Raw genomic sequence first — 25,063 nt, 5'->3', positions numbered from 1 at the left:
ATGGCAATTCTATGTTTAATTTTTCATGATATTGTTAAGCTGTTTTTCTCCTTTGCTTTTTGAAGCATGTGAATACTGAGGGGAGAAAATTTTGTAGTAAAATATTAATGTTGTGGGTTTTGTTAAAATTTTTAGAAAATACTTCATTTGTCTGTAAAACTGTGACTTTTCCTCAAGAAGGTAATTAATATTATGCAAGGTTGTACATGCCTGTAATCCTAGCTACTGGGGAAGCTGAGTCATGAGGATTACAAGTTCCAGGCCAGCCTGGGCAACTCAAAATAAAAAATAAAAAGGGCTGGGGGATGTAACTTGGTGGTAGAGCACCCCTACATCTAATCCCCAGTACTGAAAGAAAGAAACAAAATAGAAAAGAAAGCTGCAAATCTATTGCCTTTATTTTGAATGACAATATCATTTTCCAAAATAAAAACATTAATTATAGTTTTGTTTTTTGCAGATGTACTTTTCTAATGATTTTTTGAGCCAAATACGCATATGAAATCAAGATGAAGTAAAAAATCAAGCTTTTCATTTTAAAAATAAAATGTCAGATTGTCTTAACATACACTTATCCCAATCTAAACTTTTTTATTTCACCTAAGAGTCAATTTCAAAATAATTTGATTATTGAATCTCAGAAGTAGGTTCTTTAGTGTGTACGTTGAAGTTTAAGAATGACTGACCTAGTCCCAGCAGCCTTGGAGGCTGAGACAGGAGGATCACAAGTTGGAGAGCTGCCTCAGCAATTTATGGAGGCCCTAAGCAACTTAGTGAGAGCTTGTCTCAAAATAAAAGGGCAGGGAATGTGGCTCAGTGGTAAAGCACTCCTGGGTTAAATCCTCATTACCAAAAAAAACAAAACAAAACAAAAAAAACCCACAAAAAACTGACTTTGGACGTTTCAAAGATTCTAAAACATCAAAGATAAAATAATATTTTCCCACTCATCAAAGATTTACTGTATTTTAATGATGTAACAGGAGTTTTTCTACGGGTTTGGGATTCAGCCTGATCAACTGTTGGGGTAAACACAAATCAGTGCCTAGGAAGTCTTAGGCCTGGTGAGATAAGGATTCTCAAGAATGTGATAATAAAGCAAACAGAGAAGGGAAACTGGCCATTTCCCTTAACTCTAATCTTTTTTTTTTTTTTTTTTTTTTTTTTTACTACCAGGGATTAAACCCAGGGGCACTTAAGTACTGAACCATTCCCAGCTCTTTTTAAACTTTTTTTGAGACAAGGCCTCACTAAGTTGTTGAGGCTGGTATCAAATTTGGAATCCTCCTGCCTCAGCCTGCCGAATTATTGGGATTACAGGCATGCACCACCATGCCTGGCTTACCTCCTATCCTTAAGTGAAGATCAAAGCGGAGTAACCTTGGATGTAAAGTAAAACAATATACTCATAAAACATCTGAAGAAATCCACTGTATAGTGAGCATGTGACCTATCCCATATATTTTCCTTGCTTGTAGGTGCACTCCAGCCTGTTACCATGGTGGAACAAGTAATAAAATGTCCAAGCCTCTCCATAGTCTTCCAAGTTCTTTCTTTTGGAATGTTAAACAGTACACTGGGGGTTTTGTAGCCTTAAGGTCGAACACCAATACACACAACAAGCTCCCTGTTCTCATGGAGAACATACTAGAGAGATGTGACAGACAATAAAGAAATAAATAATAAATAAGACAATCATGGGTGTGGGGAGTGTTTTGAAGGAAATAAACCAGATGATATGATAGATTAGATTGCAGAGAATTAAAGCCTAATGCCCTAGGCATTCACTGCATGTAAGGAACTAACTTCTCTTCTTTGCAACAGGCATGGTACAAATTATAAACAGTCTTTGAGAAGACTGAGAGAAGAGTCACTCGACACACTGTCTGTGTACTGTGGGTCAGGGAGGGATCTAGGCTGATACAGAGCAAAGGCATATGTGGGAAACTTGTTTGAATATAAAGCGGGTAGAGAAGTCCCTCTTGGGGATGTAATATTTTCTTGAGATAAAATTGATGTGAAAGAATCAGCCATATAAAGAGCTGAGGAGGCTCTTTTCAGAAAACAGGAACTGCAGGTGAGAAGCCTTGAAATGGAAAGCAAACTGATAAGTTTCAGAAACAGAAAAGAAGTCAGTGTGAGCAAGTGAGCTGGTATTATTTGAGATTAGAAGGCAAACAGGAGTGAGGACTATTCTAGGCAGGTAGAGATTCCAGGCCTCAGTAAGGAGACTGAATGTTATGATAAATCAATATATTGATGCATGATAAATATCTCCCATTGAAGGGACCTGAAATGAAAAGGATCAAGAGAAAACAATGTGTGTGAAACTGCTTTGTTATCAAGGACAATATCTACATATATGATATTAAATCTGAAATGTATATACTTATCCCTCTACTCCTGATAAGCCTTAATAAACCAAATCAAAGAATGGCTCAATTTCTGTGTATTTTGATTCATCTCATTGATTAAAGCTATTTGAGTGTGCCATCCTTAGATCGTGTATCTGAACCAAAATCCAATCTGACAGGATGTCCTGCATCTGAACTTCCACCGCTATGATGGGCAGCATCGCAAACTAACAGCTGAGCACAGCTTGGCCCCATAGAAAAGCCACCTCACTCTGGCTTCATCGTGCAATATGCCACATCATAGACATAAGCTGCTGTTGACAATGGCAGCAGATGAGAAACTAATCAAAGTCGGCCTTGCTCATGGTGTCTAGCTGTTAATCCTGAAGCATCCAGGGGCTCAGCTCCTTCTTATTCCTGTTACTTAGGAAGATACTTAGAGGTAAAATACAGAAGACATAGGTTTGAATTCTGCCAGGAAGGAAGAGGCATTATATGGAAACAATTATTAACTATTTATCAAAATGGTGCCAGAATGCATCTGGGAGTCCCAGATGGAGGTAGAGGAGGGTCAGTACTCAGGCTGGATGGGGACAAGCAGGGGAAGTCCTGTGCCCTCAGAGAAGCCATGAGTCAGGATGGTTTGATGGGAGCATCTATCCGGTGGGCTTCTGCTAGAAGACAAGAAAGGCCATTTGGTTCGACTTAGGAATAGACTTCAAGGGGCAGAAGTAAAGCCATTTCTCGTTTTGTTCTTCCTAGAAGAGGAGGGCCCTGTGAGGAAGTTTCTAAGTTATTACAAAAAAAAAAAAAAAAAGAACTCAAATTTCTCTTCAGGGCTGCTATGATATGTTTATATAATGTTACCATGGGTCTTTTTTTCTTCCTTCCTACTTGCAGAAGCTTGAACTGCTTTAATATAAAGTAGAAAATTATTTCACACTCAGAAATAAAAACCATTCTAAATGAGCAAACCTACCTTACCATAAAAATGCCTGGTATGGAGCCTGGAGTTGTGACTCAGTGGTACAGTGCTTGTCTAGCGCATGTGAGGCACTGGGTTCAATCCTTAGCACCACATATAGATAAATAAATTAAATATTGTGTCCCCCACAAAATTTGCCTGGTTGGAGTGATATTTTTGGAAAAACTCATTCATCTTATATATCTGTCAAGATATATCTCTTCCTGTTTATAGGAAGAAACAAGAAAAGAAGATATTTAAGGATCTGAAAGGATGAAAGGAATAGAGAAAACTGCTTTTTGCCAATAACAAATCTTTTTTTTTTTTTTTGGGGGGGGACAGGGTCTGGCTCAATTGCCTACCCAGGCTGGCCTTGAACTTTTCTATCCTCCTGCCTCAGCCTAAGTCACTAGGACTACACGTATGTTCCTCCCTGCCAAGCTAGAATCAATACTTTAAAAGAAAAATTTTTATAAGCCATCTGTTTTATTTTCCTGGTTGTTCAAATTAATGAAACAAGGTAATTAAAAAAAGCTTGTCTTTTTCTTCTTCAAATAACATTTTTAAAAAATATACCATGACAACAAACTAGCAAGGTAGTCACTTTAGTCCTTAGCTTATGAGAAATCTGAGGCCACATGAGGTTAAATAGCTTACCTAGTCCTTCTTATTCCCACACATTCATCAATTTATATTGCTTTTGTCTATAATCTTTTACTCTCAGGAAATCATCATAATAATTCTTGACTACATGGTATAACACCTTTCTATTTTTTGTTTAATATGTTTATATAAATTTGGTCACTTTATTTTTTTTAGAAATTTTTTTCTTTAAAGTTATTATATATATATATATATATATATATATATATATATATATATTGTTTGTTTGTTTGTTTGTTTGTTTGTTTTGTTTTGTTTTGTTTTGTTTTTTGGAGGGTGGGGTATTAGGGATTGAACTCAGGAGCACTCTATCACTGAGCCACATCCCCAGCCCTATTTTTCATTTTATTTAGAGACTGGGTCTCACTGACTTGTTTAGAACCTTGCTGTTGCTCAGGCTGGCTTTGAACTTGCAATCCTCCTGCCTCGGCACACACACACACACACACACACACACACACACACACACACACATACTTGAATCACTGGGATTTCAGGTGTGCACCACAATGCCCAGCTTGGTCAGTTTATTTTTTAAAGAAAAATTTCATACCACAAGTGCAAAACTAGTAGAGGTTATAATTCATAGTAGGTAAACATTAAAATAAATACAATGTAAGCAAGATTGTTTTTAGACTCTAGTTCTGAGTCTGAAACCCACTCTTTCATTTGTTAAAAAAAAAAAAAATGAAACTAGCTAGTGATAGAACATTAGAACCAAATAAAACATTGTCCTTGAAGTGTGTTCAGAAGAATCTAAAGAAATGAATAAGAAAATAACTTTTGCACTAAATGAGCTATTGCTAGGATAGTGCATCACAGAAAATTATCCCCTGCATCACACAGATTTGTCCTAATGGACTTCTTGAACATAGCTTGTAATTCTGTACCCATATTTTGGAAACTACCTGATTTGTCCAAGATACTATATTATTATTATGTTTTCCAGAACTAAGTATTAAACCCATGGCCTCTTATATGTGAGGAAAGTGCTCTAATATTGAGCTATATTTCCAGCCTTTTATTATATTTTATTATTTTTTATTTTATTTTGAAATGGTCTTGCTAAGTTGCCCAGGCTGGCCCTTGAATTTGTGATCCTCCTCCTTCAGCCTCTGGAAGACCTGAGAATACAGTATCTGGCTTGCCCAAGATTTCCGAATATGTAAAAGGCAAAGCCATCATTTGCCAAGTTTCAAAGTCTCCACAACTCATCTCATTTGGGAGCTTTGTTCTGAATCTGCTGTTTGCCTTCCCTCACAATCTTTTATTCTGGTGCATCCGTGGGCTTTAGTGATGTTATGACCCTCACTGTTCTTCCTGAAAAGGTGCCACCATTTGTATCTTACACTCAGAGAAAACAGACTCTTGGGAGGGCATGGAGGACTGTGTTTCTGGTGATGTGACGCTGTTTTTCTCAGACACAGTCTCAGAAATCATTACCTATTTAAGCAGCTGACCCCCTTGCTGATTCTTGTTGAACTTGTGGCCTATTTCATGTCCTCCACCCAGATTTGATAATAATGTGTTCGAGATTAGTGTGCAACGTGACATAGAAGTGAGTCATCTGACTTCAGACTGTATGTACTAAGGCAAACAAAGAAGGGCACTGGGTGATAAAGCAATCATGATTCTCTGGCCTCTGACAGGGCTGATCCCCATGGCAGAGTGGTTGGCTTCTTAATTTCCTCGTGGATGGTGAGTTTGTTGAAGGCAAGACTATTGAATTATCTTTATATCCCTGTTGTCTATCAAGTGCCTGGAACATAAGTGTCTCTAGTACACATTTGTTGAATGATGGAATTTGCTTTAGTTAAAAATCACAGTAGATTTTTTTTTTTTTTCGGTCCTGAGCATTGAACCCAGGGGCATGTAACTACTGAGCCATACCCCTAACCTCTTTTTATTTTTTTAATTTGGGGTAGGGTCTTGATAAAGTGCTCAGGGCCTCACTAAATTGCTGAGGCTGGTATCAAACTTGCAATCCTCCTGCCAAAGCCTGGAATCACAGGGATTACAGGTGTGTGCCACCATGCCCAGCAAATCATAGTAAAATTTAAATGGTGCTTAAATTCAATAAAGTGGTCATTTCCTCCCCCTACCACCATCTATTCCTTTTTATTTGGTAACAGAGTTATAACTTTTTTTAAAATGAGAACCATTTATTTTATGTTATCAATCTTCCCTATCCCTCTGCACCTTCCAGGAGTAGTCATATGGCCCAAGACTGACTAATCAGAGTCATTATGATATTTTTAGGGACAGTCACATAACTCAATTCACATTATTGACAGTCAAGCCCTAAGGATCAATAGCTTGTTCCTAGTTTGATAGAATATAAGCTTGAAGACATTGTTGGTCATCTTGTCCCCTCATGAGCAGAGATTGTGTGAGAAAGAAGTTACTGTCAAAAATAATGAAATCCAGAAACGAATACATATGCTAGACCACATAAAGGAAGCTGTGTCTGAAGTCCCTATTTATAAATTTTTAGTTACGTGAGACATTCAAAGTTCCATTTTCCAATTCCTGACTCACAAATGGCTAATCTAAAATGAAACATATACTGTTCTTAGTAAAAATGGAAAAAATTTGATTTATGAGATTTTTTAATGTTAAGATGTAATTTTCCTAATTTTTGGCATTCAAGTTATTTATGAATCAATGGTGGTATTAGGTAGAAACTGTATTTTTTCTAATTGTCCTTAATAAAAATTTGAAAGCTAGCCCCCCCAAAATAGTGGATCCTTTATCCCTCCATTTAAAACAAATTATATTGGTTTGTAAAATAAAAGTCTTCTATAAACTATATGTGTGTAAACATTTGGGTATTTTTTAAAAAAGAACAAAATTGTGGTCATTTCTTTGGCTTATTCATACTTCATCTGATTCCAGAATAGATTTAAGGAAACTCATTAACTCCTTTTGATCTGATGCTCAGCATGGAGGCTCCTTTCCAAAGATCTCACTGGGCACAACCTAAAGTCAAAGAGGCCTTTTGTCCCTCTGCCTGTGGGGCGAATATGGATCTAAGGAATGATTTTATTTGCCACCTCCCCAGGACTGTGCAATAGGAGTCATCAGAGACAAGCAACGCCCCTGAAGACTTTTCCTGGGCTGCCACCCAACTACAGGGCCATGGCTGCAAGCCCCCTCAGGTGCCCCCAGTCAGAGGGGCAAGGGTGAAAGGGTGCAGGGTGTCTGTGACATCTGAAGAAAATAAAGGTAGGAGAAAGGAAGACCCCTGAGGGGAGAGATCCTGGGGAGGAGCAGGAGAGAAGGTGAGCTGGTGGAAGGAGTCTCTTTAAATGGTGAAATTTAAGTTTTTGGAGAAGGGAGGGTACTGATGTTTGCTTAGGCATCTGCCCCGGGGAATGTTTACTCGTGGTTTAACAGCCAGAATGAAGTTAGTGTTGAAGTGGAAATAAAGCCATAGTCCAGGAAGGAGGTGGGCATGAGGGGGCGGGAGCAGGGTGTGTATCAGGAATATGTGTGCTAGACAAATCATGGTGAAGATGTCTCTCTTGACACAGCATCTTTGACTTCTCCATTTCTGATAGCAGATTTGTTTGGAGCCATGCTGTCCCACTTTCTAGATCCTGGGTTTTGAGATGATTGGTCCAAGTTAGGGTGTCTTCTGTTGCCATGGAAAAAGTGAGTCTTACTGGTTCACTTATAACTAGACTTAGTGTGGTTTGGATGCTACGCTGTTGGACTTATGTTGAGTGAGACTTTTAGCATGTTGAGATCATAAGTTAGGAAACTAAGTATACACACACACACACACTCTCTCTCTCTCTCTCTCTCTCTCTCTCTCTCTCTCTCTCTCTCTCTCTCTCTCTCTTCCCTGCTACAGGGTTCTTGGGTTTGCTACTACTACTTGGTGCTTTTTTTTTTTTTTTTTTTTGTGGGGGTGGTGGTGGGTGGATTGTACCAGGGATTGAATTCAGGGCAATCACTGAGCCACATCACTACCTTTTTTTGTGTTTCATTGAGAGTCAAGCCCCAAGGATCAATAGCTTGTTGCTAGTTTGATAGAACTCTTGAGTTGCTTGGCACCTCATTGTTGCTGAGGCTGGCTTTCAACTTGTGATCCTCCTGCCTCAGCCTCCTGAGCCACTGGGATTATAGGCATATGCCACTGTGCCCAGCCTGCCTGAAACTTTTATCGTATCCTTTTTGAGTCTTCTTTCTTGCCCTTTCCCTATCAGCCAAGTATTATCTCTTCAGATAGGCCTTCCCTGATCATCCTATATCAAAATCCTCCTTACCTGGGTGCAGTGGTGCACATCTATAATCCCAACCACTCGGGAGGCTGAGGCCAAAGGATCATGAGTTCAAAGCCAGACTCAGCAATTTAGTGAAGCCCTAAGCAACTTAGCAAGATGCTGTGTCAAAATAAAACATAAAATGAGCTGCAGATATGGCTTAGTGGTTAAGTGCCCCTGGGAATAATAATAATAATAAAGCTGTAGCTAGGCTTGGTGACACATACCTGTAATCCAGAGACTTGGGAGGCTGAAGCAGGAGGACTGAAAGTTCAAGGTCAGCCTCAGCATCTTAGTGAGACCCTCAACTACTTAGTGCAACCCTACCTCAAAATAAAAATTTCAAAGGACTGGGGATGTAGCTCAATGGTAAAGTGCCCCTGGGTCAATACTTAGTACCCAATATAAATAAATATAAAAAAATAAAGTAAAATCAAACTCTAGATATAAAATTAAAGGGGTACAAGTCAGGAAAATGCTGGACCCAAAGTTGAGACTCTTCTTTCTTGTCCTAAATTCTGCCCTCCCTTGCCCCCATTAATTCTGATTTCAGATCTTAGTCCATTTTTGTCCTGCTAAAACAAAATATTAAGGCTGGATAACTCATAAAGTAAGGAGGTTTATTTGACTCATGATTCTGATGGCTGAAGAATCCAAACAGCACAGCTGTGGTGTCCTGGCCAGGGCTCCCTGGCTGAGTCATGATGTGGAGAACTGGAGAGAAAACTGGCTATGTGCAGAAGGGGCCAGGCATATGGGGTGGCTTCACTTTATAACAACCCCCTCTTGGGTGGCCAGCCAAGCAGAAGTAGTCTTTGATGCACAGGGTACAGGCCTAAACCAAACTCCCAGAACAGAAACCTGAACCCTTCAGGCTGTGTGTGTACAACTGCACCAGTTTTCCACTCCACGCTGTTTGACATTGCCTAGAGAAGGCTTACTCCCGAAACACATGAAGACCATTCTGAACTGTTCTCAATATGTTTATATTTAAATATGTCTCAGATAAAAAAAAAATAGAGAGCATGCCTCATGGGATTTGAGAGCAGGAATAAAGCCTTCCTAAACATGGCCAGGGCCCGGTGAGCTTCAGCCAGGGCCTCTGTGTGGCTGCTTCCTGGCCCCATCTTTCTTTTTGGTTATCCGAAGCTGCGCCTGCATCCTGCCTCCCTGCCCTCCACCTGGAGCCTTCCTCAGAGGATTTACTGGAGCGATGCTTCTCTTGAGGTAGAAGTTGACCTGGAAGAGAAAATGCAGAAGGTAGGATCCCAGTTTGGATTCTTCTTCTTTTTTTTTTTTATTAAATATTTATTTATTTATTTTTTTAGTTTTAGGTGGACACAATACCTTTATTTTACATTTATGTGGTGCTGAGGATCGAACCCAGTGCCTCGTGCATGCTAGGCGAGCACTCTACAACTGAGCCTTAACCCCAGACCCTGGATTCTTCTCTACCACAGTTCCAGGTTCCAAGGGCAGGAGACTTGGGGAGAATTATTACAGCAATGGCCAAGAGCGGCATCAGTGGTGTCCTATAGACTTGGATAATAGTCTCTCCAAATTGGTACACAATTACTGGCGACACATAGGTAAATATACATTTATTTTATGTGAATCAGAAAAAATTATATCTACATCCCAAATCATGATTTCACCAATATTGTTGCTTAAGACCTAGGATTGATGGTGCCTTAATAATATCTGTCTCCTTTACACTGACTATATGAGTCACAGGTGCCCTGCTCGGGCATGCCAATGTGTGTCTCAGACCTTTGGAACTAAATTTCCTGCTCTATTGTTCGGCAGTACATAGAGATGATGGAGACTGCCTATGCATTTTTGGACCCTAAACTTCCCTGGGCACAGATGCATCCTTTGAGAGCTAAATGACACTTCCCTTCTGGCCACAGCATGCAGATGGAAAGATGCCTTTGAGTGTGGGATACACTGGGCGTGGAGGAGCTGGACAGCCCTTGCAGGCAGGGAAAGAAGAGGGAGAGGCACAGTGTCCTGAAAGCTCCCCTGGGGCAAGCCTGGCTGCCCCGCCCTTGGAACAGTCAGAGCCAGCTGGGAGTGAAAAACAGGCCACTGATGGAGAGGCCTCTCGGTGGGGTTATTTCCTGCCCTGTGCACAGGAATCCAAGCCAGTTCTTCTGCTAGTTCACCAAAGGAGTGGGGGGTAGGGGAGTCAGAGCCAACTGCACTGTGTCATTTACTATTTCCTTTTTAGTAATACAGAAATCTAGGAAAGGGGAAAGAAGAGAGGAGAGAGACAACAAAAGGAGGAAAGGACAGAGGAAGGCTGTGGGGAAAAGCAAGGCCGCACAGGACCCTGGGAGGTATTTTAAAACTTCTTGATTGTCACATGGAAACCCTTCTGTAAACAATCATTTTTCTTTTTTTTTTTTTCTTTCTTCAGCCAGATGGCTGTCTGCTTTAGGATGGAAAGGGAAATGGATTCTACTGTGATCCATAGATCAGATTCTTAGTTGTTACTGTATCTGAGAATTGTACCTAAAAGACAGATTTTTTTTTCCCCCTGAGTTATAGTTGACATATGAAGAACCAGTTATGCTAATTTATTTAAAGAATATGTGAAAAAAAGGAGGTTTATACTTTGAAACAGAGTGTTATTTGAGAGGTCTTTTGGTTGTTTGTATTCAGCATTGAATAAACTTGCTTAGCACAAGACCTATGTATACAGCTGCCTGCTGATCATTTGATTTTAGTGTAGAATAAGGATAAAGGGAAAGAGGACGCTTTGGCTGGGAAATTGGAATCAGCTAACAGGATGAAATGGAAGAGTTACTCTTTTCTTCCTGCATCTGTGAATAGAAGTAATGCAGGAGATGGGAGTAGAGGGACTAGGGGGAGGATTATCTAAAAATTTCAGAGGAATTCTCAAAGGATTTACAGAGTAATTCCTTATTATCCTGAAACAGAAAGCTTCTTCATGCTGAGAATAAAAACTACCCTTGGATTGGGCCAGGCATAAGGAAAGCTGAAGCCGACATGTTCTCTGACTAGCACAGCCTAGCTAAACCTACATATGCCTATCACCTGGCTTTCATTGCTATAAACTGTAACCATTTCTTTAGGGCCAGCAGAGAAAAATTTAGCTGCTTGTCCCCACTTTGATGTATGCAGGCAGCCAAATCTGCTCCCTGCTTGGCTGCTGGTAAAATAAAAGGTTATGAAAACAGATTATAAGGTCCTGACACAATGGATGAGGAGGCAGCCTGGAGAGCCTGTCATAGGTTCAAATCCTGGCTCCCATCACTTCCTCACAGTGTGATATTATATAAGTTTCTTGTCTTTAGACAAGTTTCAATTTCTGCAGCCACAAATGGGAACACTTATATCTACCTCATAGAGTTATTGTGAAGGTTATTGAGATAATTCTCGAAAACTCTCTGTGCCATCTTTTCATTTCTGTGACAAAATACCTGAGAAAAGCAACTTAAAGGAGGAAAGATTTATTTTAGTTCATGGTTTCAGATTTCAGTCAGTGGCGGGCTGACTATATTACTTTAGGCCTATAGTGAGGCAGAAGATCATGGTGGAAGAATGTGGCAGAGAAAGCTACTCACCTCTCCAAAGCAAGGAAGGAAGGGGAAGTATGATTGAGGACAAGCTATACCCTTTCAGACCATGTCCCCTTTCCTGAAGCTTCTGCCACCTCCCAACAATGCCACAGCTATGAGTCCATCTATGGATCAATACATTGATGAGGTCAGAGCCTTCATTATCCACTTAATTCTCAAAAGACCCATCTCTGAACATTGTTGCATTGAGGACCAAACCTTCAATATCTGAGTCTTTGAGGACATTACTACATTTAAAATGATGAGATACTTGACTGCATTGTGTTAAGGAAAGAGAGAGGGAGGGTCTACTAAGCTCTGGAGTTGTGCAGAAAAGGAAAAGGACGAGTGAGGAGGCCCTGGGAAATGCCAACTATAGAAAACAAGGGTTGTAGATGCTCATTAAATAGAATTGACTCCTTTTTCCTCATTTGAAAACATCTGAGGATTAATGTCCATGACCTCTGCTTCCCTTTAAGCTCTGAGAACCTTATCTAATATGACCTAAAGTTAAAAAAGTTCCAGACTGTAAATCAAAAAAAGCAGTGGAGATTGAATATTACAGTCAGCTAATTAGAGAGCAGCGGGCTCTTGGCAGAGGCAAGCAGAAATCAAGAATGTGTGAGCCAACAGGGTACCCAAGGGCTGGCAGAGCGCCACCCTGTGGTATTCCTTGCTTATGGACCAAGGAATGCAATCAGGGGAGGCCAGGGAATCTGTGCAGGAGCTCCAGGATTTACATGTTGAGTCATGTCAACCACTATACTAAATGCTAGTTGTGTTCTTTCTCTTTTAAACCTCCTGTGAAGGTGGTACCATTAGTCTTAGGAAGAAACTGAGGATGAGAGAGGCAATTTATTCAAGGTCTGTGGGAAAATAAGATGGATTTAAAACATAGTTATTTAATCAGGATGCTGTGTTAAACAGAAGAATAAGAAAAAGCCAAAAGGAAGTGGGAAAGGAGACAAAAGAAGAAGGACAAGAAAAATTAGGATAGAAGAGCAATGAACTTTTTTTTAAAGGTGAAAGAGGGAAGCTCAGACAAGATTAGAGCAAAGCAACCAGTTGTTTAAGACATGGAATAAATGATATTTGTAGTGTTCTGTAAAGCTCAGCAGAACTCACCAGCGTTGGTCTCCCAGGATGCACGATCACATTCTCTGTCTGTGGGTCAAACCCAGGTGCTGTGGCAGTGACAGTGTAGGTACCTGGGAGCAGTAGCCGGAAGTAATCACCTTGTTCACCTAACAGTGACAAGGATGTGACTCAGTCTGCTGATTAAAAACATGCCCCAAATGGAACCTTGTTATGAAGAGTGATCTGGAGATTTTAGCTGACTACAGCTTGTTTTTTCTTAACAGCAGAATGAAACTGATGAAGCACTAAATTGATTGCAAGGATACTTCTCAATAGGAGGAGCCCCTAAGAAAATGTTCCGTTGTGCTTCACACTGAAAGTATTGTCTTCCATTCTAGACCTTGGATTTTAATACAAATGTGTGTCTAGTAAAGGGTCACTAGAAGAAAGCAAAGGTTAAAATGTTTATTATGTTGCCTGATTAAGGAAACTATTTGAAACTTGTTTTTAATATTTGAAAAGTCAAAAAGTCACTGTGAAGAAATGATCTCTACCTAAAGAAACAAGAATGAGAACTATAGATTTAAGTTGCTAAACAGAAGCAGAAATTATTATAATAAACAGAGCCATCAAAAAAATGACTGCTTTATGAATTTGGGAACACTCAGGTAGATGCTTAATGGGGCGCCCTAGAAAAGCTACATGGTTGAGCTGTGTACAACCTGCACTAATAACCCTCGCACTGCTGGCTTGGACAACCATTGATAAGAGATGCTGTGAGCATGTAATTTTATATTAAGTAGGAAGGCTTACTAAATGATTGCCATGTTCTGGTTTTGAAAATCATATTTTAAAATTTCTTCCATCATCTTCAAAATAAGCCTGTTTTTCTGTGGCAGGAATACAGTATTATGGCCAATCATGATGGTGCCTATAAATTTTTTAAAGTATGCAGCAATGATTAATTGAAATAATAAATGCAATAAAGAATGGTACAGGCAATAATGAGTAACTCTTTTTTTTTCCTGCTACCTATTAAATGTCTGTAATTTACTTTAAAATACTTTAGCAAAGGCAGGGTATTATTATGCATATATTAGATAGTTTGAGTTATACTCCAGGGGCTATCATTTTCTTAATTGGGGGTTCATACTTAGAAGTGTGATAACAAATGTTTTATCAGAAAGACCCCATTCCAGATGCAGGTAGGAAGAGGGATTCAACTATGTTTATCTTTATATGATTTGCTAAGTAGCATAATGAATTTTAGCAATAGATCTTTTTCACCAGTGAAATATTATTTATTAGCACAATGAGTGTGGGGAAGTGGGCACTTATTGGTGGAATGAATGATGATCACTATCAGTGGCTAGAATGTTTCAGAGATATTCCTCTCCCTTGCTTATATGGGATAAAAATTGAACAAGTCCTGAAGCCTGTGATCTTGAGAGGGTGCCTGAAGTTGGATCCATAAATGGTCCTGGGTCCAGCATTGGGATGAAGGATTCCGGTTGTCTGATGCCTGATCAAGAGGCTACAGAATTCTGCTTTTAGAATATTGCCTTTGAACCTTTAATTGGACCTTTAATTGAAGCTATGCTGGGATCACCTTAAAGAATATAGATTTCATGCAGCTTAAACAGATTGCATGAACTGTAAAAATGCCTGCTTGGTAATAAATGTTTGTGTGGTAAAATGAGCTGAGCCTTGCTGGTATCGAGGTTGTAGACAAATCTTACCAACCCTTAACCATCGATAACTACTGCTATCCATTAAAAACAAGAAAAAAAACCCTAAAAATTGTGCATAATCAATCTGAGCTAGGTCCATTTGCACACCATTCTTCCATGAGATCATTCTATACCCTTCAAGGAGGTCTCACATAGCTCCAAGATCTCTCTCCACCACCAGTCTTGACCTGCAGCAAACCCAGAACCAATCTTGCTAACATATATGTCTGAGTGGACATATATGGAAATGCCTGAGTCAGGGACAAACTAAACAGATTTACAGTCTTTCTCTTTTCTTTTCTACCCCATTTTCACACCAGTTTGCAAATATTATAGCCTCAAGGCCAGAAATAACAAGGTTGTATGTGGCAGTGACTCCTCCACTCTGACAAGAAATTACTTTTCATTTTTTCCTCCTGGTCCTGGCCTCTCAGGGATTGCTTGTTTCACAAGCAAAAGATTTTCCATATAAACATCTTGGTTGCTTGATCCAGCCTTTTAATTTACTTTCTCCGTTTCTAGTACCCTGTCTTCTTAACCTCTACCTCCAGTATTCCTGACACCCCCAAGTAGAGACCACCTACCTGCAGTGACATCATGATTAATCCCATGGACAGAAATGACAGCCCCTGTGAGATTATAATGATTCTCATCAAGCACCATTCCCTTGATGCCCTGGTGAACCTGCAGGAAAAGTTGAGAGCACAGAGTTATGCTCAGACTGGTGGAGTTTTTATAGTATAAAGCCCTTTCTTATATGCTTTCACACTCGAGCTCCCCAAGTGGGTAACAGTCCCCAACCCAGTCTCTTTGCTGCTCCTCCACCCCAATAATCTCCTCAACAGAACATATCGATCCTGTTAAAACCTAAGTCAAATCACGTCACGTTCTACTCAAAACCTAACTCAGTGCAGAGACTACAGTTTTTAGGATGGTCTAAAAAGCTGTGGTCCCTGTTGGCCACCTGCTCTCATTGTTGAACACACTCTGCTTTACATCTGAAACCCACTGGGAGGCCAGCCACACTGCTATCCAGAACTTGCAATTTTGGGGGGTGGGGGAATACCAGGAATTGAACTCAGGGGCACTAAACCACTAAGCCACATTCCATGCCCTTTTTAATATTTTAATTTAGAGACAGGGTCTTACTGAGTTGCTTAGGGCCCTGCTAAGTTGCTGTGATTGGCTTTGAACTCTCGATCTTCCTGCCTGAGCCCCCCAAGTTGCTGAGATTACAGATGTGCACCACCACACCCAGCCCAACCTTGCATTTTTTTAACTAAAAATTTTAAAATTGTTATAAAACATACATGACATAAAATGTATCATCTTAACCATTTTAAGTGTACATTTCAGTGTTAATAAACACAGTCAGAATGTGCAACCAGTGCCAGCACTCATCCTTAGAACTTTTTGCATCTTGTAACCCTGAAACTCTGACTTAATTAAATAAAAACTCTCCATTCCCTCCTCTTTCCCTGGCTCTGGCAACCACAATTCTATTTTCTGTCTTCATATTTTGACCTCTCTACATATCTGACATATGTGGAATCATACAGTACTTGCCGGGATGAGTACGTTTAGGGATGAGGTACTTGGGACTAAACCCAGGGGTGCTGTACCAGTGACCTACATCCCAAGTTACTTTTATTTTGAGAGAGGGTCTTTCTGAGTTGCTTAGGGCCTTGCTAAGTTGCTGAGGCTGGCCTTGAACTTGTGATCCTTCCTCAGCTTCCTGAGCTACTAGGATTATAGGTGTGCACTACCACACCTGGCACATTTGCCTTTTCACTTAACATGATGTCCTCAAGGTTCATCCACAATGAAGCATGTATCAGAACTTCCTTCATTTTGAAGGAAGGCTAAATAATATCTATTATATGTATACTCCAGATTTTGTTTGTACATTCATCTATCAAGGGACACTTGAGTTGCTTCCACTTTTGGGCTATAATGAAAAATGCTACTATGAACAACAGTGTGCAAATTCCTCTTTGAGACCCTGTTTTCAGTGCTTTGGTATACATCCACAAGCAATATTACTGGCTCCTATGGTAATTCTATTTACAATTTGGTGATGAACTTCCATATAGCTGTAGCCATTTTACATTCCCACCAACAGTGTGCAAGAATTCCATTTTCTTCACATCCTCTCTAACACTTTTTTAGTGTGTGTCTGGTACTGGGGGTTGAACCCAGGAGAGCTCTACCACTGGCCTTCACCGTGAGCCCTTTTTATTTTTTATCAAAACAGGGTCTCTCTCTATGTATGTATAATATATCAAAATACATTCTACTGTCATGTATATCTAAACAGAAAAAAAAAAAAAGACAGGGTCTCTCTAAGTTGCCAATGTTGTCCTTGAACTTGCAATTCTTCTACCCCAGCCTCCAGAGTTGTTGGGATTAGAGATGTGCCATTTTTTTCTTTTCTGGTAGGTGCCATCTCAATTGGTATGCAGAGCCGGGTACAGTGGTGCATACCTATAATCCCAGTGACTTGAGAGGAGTCTGAAGCTGGAGGATCCCAAGTTTGAGGCCACCCTGGCCAATTTAGCAAGACTATGTCTCGAAATAAAAAAATAAAAAGGACTGGGTATGTAGCCCTGTGGTACATACAGGGCTACATTACTGTTCATTGTGTTCAATCCCTAGTGTTGCAAAAGAAAAATAAAGTTCTTATGGATATAAGGGGTATCTCATTTGGTATTCATTTACATTTCCTCGATGATTAGTGATGTTGAACGTTTTTTGGTTTGTCTTTGGTTTTATGATTGTTTTGTGTCCATTTAGGAAACCCCTTTTTGGCCCTGAATATCTGTATGATTCTCTCCCTCAACTCTTTGAAATCTCTGTTTAAAAGTCACCTTCCCTAGAAGGCTCTCTTTATAGCATCTCTCCTTTAACATGTTCTAAAATTTACTTTCTTATTTTACTTATTGTCTGTCCTCTCTAGAATTCAATTCTATATTGTCAGGGATATTTGTTTATTAATAATACCAAGCTCTTAAGTTAAGTTTCTGGCAGATCATAGTGCTCTGTCATGTTGAATGAATGAATCTCACTGGGAAGGGCAACCAAAATCTACTACACTGAGTGACTGGAAAAGTCAGATCTTGCCGGACTCAAAAATAGAGCCTGTCACTGGGGAACACCCACATCCCTCTCTCCCTCCTTCCCTCCCTCCCTCCTTCCATTCCCTCCCTCTGATGAAAAATGACATCTTACCTGTTCTAAGAATTGGATTAGGGCTTCCCGATTACCTAGCCACTCCCGCTGTAATTCCTCTTGACGGGGAAACTTGTTGCAACTGAGTTCCAGAGTGATCTCAAAGCAGTTGGTATGGAGATAATTAAAGTCTTGCATTCCTAAGGGAAAGAGGGTAGTTGCAGATTTGTTCAACTAGTTTCCCACCCAACCCCCCACCTCATGTCTTTTTAATCACCCTCCCCACCTTCTATTCTACCTCTTGATCTCTGTTTACTTTTCTCTCCCATAAAACCTTTCCCCTAGCTGGCACAGTGGTGCATGCCTGTAATCCCAGCAGCTCAGGAGGCCGAGGCAGGAGAACTTCAAGTTTAAGGCTAGCCTCAGCAACTTAATGAGACCCTAAGCAACTTAGTGAGACCCTTTCTAAAAATACAAAATAAAAAGGGCTGGGGATGTGGCTCCGTGGTTAAGTCTGTTGGATTCAATCCCTGGTACAAAAAAAAACCTTTCTCCAAGTTTCCAGTTCACATGCCTTTCTCTCTTTCCCATTTCCTCTCTTCATGAATGCTCATTTTGTCATCTGCTTCCTCTCATTTTTCCCATTTCAGGATTTAATTTCACTTCTCGTCTATCTTATCATTTCCAAATCCTGATGATTGACTGTGCCTTATTATTAGAACATGCATTATGTATTGCTTTGAGGAGATTTTTCTTTTTAAATTACAATGCTTTTCAGACCTGGGAGGTTAAAAATAAGATGAATATTTTGTTTTCACATCCCTCACCCTAACTGAGAACATGCTGATCTGAAAATAATTCTCCCAGACAAACTGACTCATGAAAAAGCAGAAGGTAGCTGTATATTTTTCCTCCAAATGCCAGCTCTGATCTATGTCATTCAATTATTCAATGGAATAAATTATTTTTAGTATGTTTCTGATTATTAGGATGGTACTTATGGCAAATTCACTTGGGTTAAAAATTATGCAAAGATGTCCATACTATACAAAGTGATCTACAAATTCAACACAATTCCTTTTTCTTTTCAGAAATAGAAGAACCTATCCAAAAATTCATATGGAATCTCAAAGGACCCCGAACAGCTAAAACCACCTTGAAAAAGAACAAAGCTACAGGACTCCCTGCCTGAATTTAAAACTTATTACAAATTCACAGTGCTACAATGTAGTACTGCCATAAAGACAGACCAACAGAGCAATGGTTAGAAGAGAGGGCCCAGAAATTCTGCACATATGGTCAAATGATTTTTTTGTTTATTTGTTTATTGATCAAATGATTTTTGACAAGGGTGCCAAGACCATTCCAGGAGAAAGGACAATCTTTAGCAAGTGGGTGCTCAAGAACTGGATATCTACATGCAAATACATGAAGTTGGGTCCTTATCTAACACCAAGTAAAAAATTAATTCAAAATGGATCAGAGACATAAATATACGATCCCCAAACTACAAAACTCTTAGGAGAAAGCATAGGCAAAAAGCTTCATGACACTGGATTGGTGATTACTTGTAGGATCTGACATCAGTGGCACAGGCAACAAAAGAAACGATAAGCAAATATGAATTCATGGAAATTGAGGACTTATGCATCAAAAGATAATCTCAATAGGGTAAAATGGCAACTATGGGATAGATGAAAATATTTCTAAGTCATGTATCCAATAAGACTTCAATGTCCAGAATGTATATAGAATTCCTAAAACTCAACAACAACAAAAACAAACAACAGGATTAAACAGTGGGCAAAGACTTAAATAGACATTTCTTCAAAGATAAACGAATAGTCAATAAGCACATAAAATAATGCTTAATATCACTAATCAGCAGGAAAATGCAACTCAAACTACCATGAGATCCCACCATGCACTTGTTAGAATGGCTACTATAAAAAGAGAAAAATGGAAATTATTAAGTGTTGGCAAGGATGTGAAGAAATTAGAACTTATATGCATTTTTGGTAAAAAAATCTAAAATAGTAGCACTACTATGGAAAACAGTATGGTAGTTCCTCAAAAAAGTAAAAAAAAAAAAAAATGAAAAAAAAAAAAACCCAGAATTACCATAGGACTGAGCAATTCCACTTTGGGATATATACCCCAAAACAATGAAAGCAGGGTCTCAAATAGATATTTGTACACCCATGTCCATAGCAACATTATTTACAGTATTCAAAAGCACTCAAGTGTCCACCAATGGCTGAATGTACAAATAGAAGGTGGTGTAGACATATAATGGAATATTATTTAGCCTTAACAAGGAAGGATATTCTGACACATGTTGCTATATGGATAAACCTTAGGCTCATTATGCTAAGTCAAATAGCCAGTTGCAAAAAGGCAAATACTGCATGATTCCACTTACATTAGGTATACAGAGTAATTAAAATCATAGAGACAAAAAGTACAATGGTGGCTTCCAGGGGCTGGAGGCAAGATAAAAAGTATTCTGAAGGTGAGCGATGTTGCTGGTTGCACAACTTTATGAATGTATTTAATAACACTGAACTAACTGTACACATGAAAATAGAAAAGCCAGTAGGTTTTATATTATGTGTATTTTACCACAATGAAAATTGAAAAATAAGTATCTATTTAATCAACTTTCACTTGCTCTTTAAGCTAATGAATGCAAACAGCCATTACAGAAAGAATGGGGAAGCTGGACAACAATAACTATAACCCATGATTCTCTCCATGCATTAGAATCCCTGGCAAGCTGGCACTTCCGGCTAAATACAGACTGCTAGGCCTTACACCCAGAGTTTCTGATTCAGTGGGTCTGGGTTTGGGCTTCAAAATTCATATTTCTCACAAGTCCCCAGTGATGACAGCTATGCAGAGCCAGAGACCACACTGTCAAAACAACCATTTTGATTAGTTTAATCATCTTGGAATGTACCAGCTTAATTTAGGACAAGGATTCTCAGAGGAGGCACGGGACATGCTTTCTTAGAGGATGAGGAGGGAGAAGGGAATCGAGGAAACAAGGAACAAGTCTAATTTTAAAAAGCATATTTGATATTTTTAATCATGGGGGGGTGACATCTATTGCTTCTCTAATATAAACTAAAGAAATCAGAGTTTCACAAAATCTACTTGCCTTGTGTTCAGTGAGTTTATAGCCACAAGTTTCCCTCTCAGTACATGGCAACTCCTTAACCTTTATCTACCTCACTCCACCATCAACTCAGCCCTCACCAATGCTGAAGCCAGCTCAGACTTGAGAGAATGGGGAAAAACAAATGATAAAAATGATTCCTGAAAGAACCCAGCTTCCTCTTTTGGCCTATTCCCTATCCTTAGACAGCCTATCTGCCAGAAGTTCATAATCAAAGGTTCATGTTGACCCTCAAACATGGGCAAGGTCCACACAATAGAGAATGGAGAAGTTTACTTCTGTTTGAGGCTATAGAATTAATGGTCAATGCCTATGGCAAATTCCTGCTCGTGGGAGGCAGGCAGTCAGGGTGGAGAGCAGAGCCCAGGGCAACTGGTGCTTTCCAATGCCATGTGAGGCATTTCTGAATGTTTCACGTGTGTTGTTTTATCTAAAGCATCAAAATCAACCCTTCTTTTGAGGGGAGGCCATGCTGGGGATTGAACTGAGGGCATCACACATGCTAGACAAGCACTGAGCTACATCCCCAGCCTTCTTAGTGTTAATTACAGATCAGTAAACCAAAGCACAGAGAGGTTAAGTAAGTATCCTGAAACAACATGACTGGAAAGTGGGCAAGCTGGGTTTCAACCAGTTTATTCTCAGAGACACACTTCATCACTTGGCCCCATTGTTTTCTTCCTATGCTTTAGTCTATTGTGTAAACTACCAGTTTTACAGGACCACAGGTGTTCCTACCTTAGTTTTAAAGATTCACAAGATGACACTAAATGCCAATCTTCTCCATTTTCAGATGTTTACTGGAGTGCAAAATTCCATAGTGTCCCTATTGTTTCCTTGAAAAAACTAGTCATTCAGAAGTGGGCATTACACTATTTCAGCTTGAGCAGTGTCCAGGACTCTCCTTACCCTTGCTGAGAGAATACCAGGAAGCCCCATTGGTGATGCCATCTGGGAAGTAATCCCCACAGTTCCAACCTTGGTGCATCCATCCATGTGCATAGGAGTAGACCTTGGCCAGCTAGAGGAAAAGTATGCAGAAAATGATCTCATGGCAATGTTCATGCTCAGAATTAGAGTGGTGCCATGAAGTCCCATTAGGTACAGGCAACTGAATATATGCTTCAGTGAAAAAAAATACGAACAGGAGAGAGATAAAGTGTATGTGAGTATGTATAAGGGTGGGTATGAGAGTGGGTGTGTGTGAATGTAAGCGGTGTGTGTGTGTGTATGTGTGTGTGTGTGTGTGTGTGTGTGTGTGTGGAGTGTGAAGCAGACTAGGATTAAGAGATCTGTATTCTGATTTTCCACTCTCTTGGGGTCAAGATTCTTCATGTGCCAAAGGAGGGGTAGCACTAGATGGTGTAGGTCCCTTCCAATTGTATCATTCTCTAGCCAAAATCAAGGAGCAAAAAAAAAAAAAAAACAGGAAAAGTAATTTGTATTGGCAAATGAGAGATATATTTTGGAAGAAAAGAAACATATGCAGTCTTTCTCTATAATCCTTTTTTTTAAATTATAAGAGTGGACAAAATGAGATTATTGGAGAAAAGGAATAATTGGTGTTTTTTGCTATTATAATTCATTAGTTGAGGAATTACATTGTTATTATTTATATATCAATATATAATTATGTTAACATATTTTATAATTTAGCCAATACATTTTATTATAAAATATTAAATTTGTTATATTATTAAATATATTTATTTAAATTGTAATGTATCTATTAGTATACATTAATACTTGAATTATTAATTAAGCCTGTTTCATGTGCATAGTCTTCATTAATACAGATATATTATCATAAAATTATAAATTAGAAACCCTAAAATTCATGTTTAATGTCACTAACTTACCACCAGTCTTTTGGCATATTTTTTTGTTATTTTTTTTATTAGTTACACATGACAGTACAATGATCTTGAAATTTCATACATTTGAATCAAATTATATCTGCATTTTGTACATCATGGTAATTATAGTATAAAGCTTTTCTTTTAAATTACTTTTTCATGAATTTATGGCTCATCATGCAAACCTAAATATAATTTACCAGACTAAGTGGTTCACAAGCAGGCAGTGTTTTCTGTTATTTTTTATGGACTTGTTCCTGATTTGACACAGGTCTATTGAGCCCCATGTTCCCCTGGCCAGGACAATGCCCTTCTGCATACCTTCCGGAACAGCTTGTCGTCAGGTGTAGGGGAATTGGTAGTGCGGTAGGGATTTCGGAACCTATGCCCGGGAGACTTATCATATGGATAATTGGCCACCACTGCCCCTCCATGGAGATTGGCTGAAAGAACAAAGTTGAAGGAGCGCATCCAGTGGATCACAGCCTTAGTCTCGGGCTCCACCTGTAAGTAGATAAGAAAGGCTATCAGCAAAGGAAAGGCCATGGAAGTCATTGTGAAGAAGTGGCCTGGGGAGAGAGTGTGCCTGAATAACACAGAGAAGTTACTCCCACCTGACATGAGAAATATAGCTAAGGAAATTCTGACCTCTGGAATGACAGTTCCCAAAATTAAGTGTATGGAAGGCTTTTTCAGAAGGAAATTTTACGTGAATTGTAATATACTAAACAAGTACAAGGAGAATATTTGGGGCAGTGGAACAATGCTGTATGACACCATAATGGTGGATTCATATTATCATAATTTGCTAAAAACCATAGAATTGATAACACCAAGAATAAGCACTAGGGCTGGGATTGTGGGCTCAGCGGTAGAGCACTCCCCTAGCACGGGCAGACCTGGGTTCGATCCTCAGCACCACATAAAAATAAAGGCATTGTGTTGTGTCCATCTACACCAAAAAGTAAATATTAAAAAAAGAATAAGCACTAATGTAAACTATGGACTTTGAGTGTTAGTGGTGAGTCAGTGCAGGTTCAGTGACTAACCAATGTAAACTCAGGTGGGTGATGGTGGGGTAGGGAATAGGGGGACAGGATGTATGTGGGGACTCTGTACTTTTGGCTGTGAACCTAAAATTACCCTGAGAAAATAAGCTAGAAAGAGAAAGGGGGAGGGAGAGGGGGAAGAGAGAGAAAGACAGAGAGACAGAGAGAGAAAGAGAGAGATCTGTTTGAAGAGGGCTATCATAATTAGAGAGTTCAGAGCTCCAGCTGAGCCTCTATCTGGACCCTAGGAAAAGGCTTCTCATTTACTCATTGTCCTGTGGCTTCTAAGACAGGAATTTTGGGGCTTTAGAAAATAAATCTGGAAAACATTAGATCACAATAATAGGTTTTCAGCCTCCTCCTTCTCCCAACACATGTGCTGTAATGTTGACATGTGGAACATGCTCCTCTAGTCATATCCAAATGTCATGAATTAGACACACTATCCCGTGGACAAGTAGTGTAACTGTACCCTTTATAGTGTGTTATATTGCTAGTGAGTGACAGTATTTTAAGCAAAGCCTTGAATCCACTTGGACTAGCCTAGTATAGTAGTAGAGTACAGTATTATAAATAAACAATTTATAGTCCTCAATTTTTTCCTCCTCTCAGGATAGATGTGCTTAGAGATTATGAGATATTAATGTGTTAATTACTCTTCCTGGACCAGGGGTAAGCTCTGAAAGACCCATTTTTTTCATCCCAGGGGGATTGAAAGAATAGTGTTGAGTTCACACAATCAGAATGCATATAGAGTTGTGTGGGGCTTAATGATGGGGCTACATTCTGAGAAATGTACTGTTAGATGATTTTGTCACTGTGCAAACATCTGGAGTGTACTTACACAAACGACAATGGGTACAACATCACAGAGGATAGAATCTTATGGGACCACTACTATATATTCCACCCATCATTTACCAAAATGTCATTAAGGAAAGCATGGCTATAGTACCAAGAGTTCCAGTTCTGGTCTTTGATGAGGCTCAGAGGATTTGAAGCAGTCCTTTCTTCAAGTCTGAAGCCCTATCAGAACAAGGCCAGCTCCTCATTGCTCTTCTTTCTCAAGTCTACTCCGTCAGGAGCAAGAGAGACTTCTCATTGTCTTTTTTCCTTTTAAGATTTAGGTAGAGGACTAAGTGGGACCCTAAATATTACTGAATCAATCACCT

General features: G+C 39.4%; 1 protein-coding gene across 1 annotated transcript in view; it reads right to left on the bottom strand.

The window, feature by feature from the left end:
• Nucleotides 1-9,219: 9,219 nt before the first annotated feature.
• Nucleotides 9,220-25,063, bottom strand: part of Cpn1 (carboxypeptidase N subunit 1) — a 28,088-nt gene continuing 12,244 nt past the window's right edge. Inside the window, exons 4-9 of the mRNA XM_005335228.5 lie at nucleotides 23,164-23,346; nucleotides 21,896-22,007; nucleotides 17,869-18,008; nucleotides 15,225-15,324; nucleotides 12,959-13,077; nucleotides 9,220-9,488 (exon numbers count right to left, since the gene is read on the bottom strand). Coding sequence (XP_005335285.2) covers nucleotides 9,339-9,488; nucleotides 12,959-13,077; nucleotides 15,225-15,324; nucleotides 17,869-18,008; nucleotides 21,896-22,007; nucleotides 23,164-23,346 — 804 coding nt within the window. The 3' untranslated portion in view covers nucleotides 9,220-9,338. The remainder of the gene's footprint in view (nucleotides 9,489-12,958; nucleotides 13,078-15,224; nucleotides 15,325-17,868; nucleotides 18,009-21,895; nucleotides 22,008-23,163; nucleotides 23,347-25,063) is intronic.

The sequence above is a fragment of the Ictidomys tridecemlineatus genome, chromosome 1 (assembly GCF_052094955.1).
Source record: "Ictidomys tridecemlineatus isolate mIctTri1 chromosome 1, mIctTri1.hap1, whole genome shotgun sequence".
Lineage (NCBI taxonomy): Eukaryota > Metazoa > Chordata > Mammalia > Rodentia > Sciuridae > Ictidomys > Ictidomys tridecemlineatus.
The sequence above is the reverse complement of the archived record's forward strand: the minus strand, read 5'-3'. Positions and strand labels throughout refer to the sequence as shown.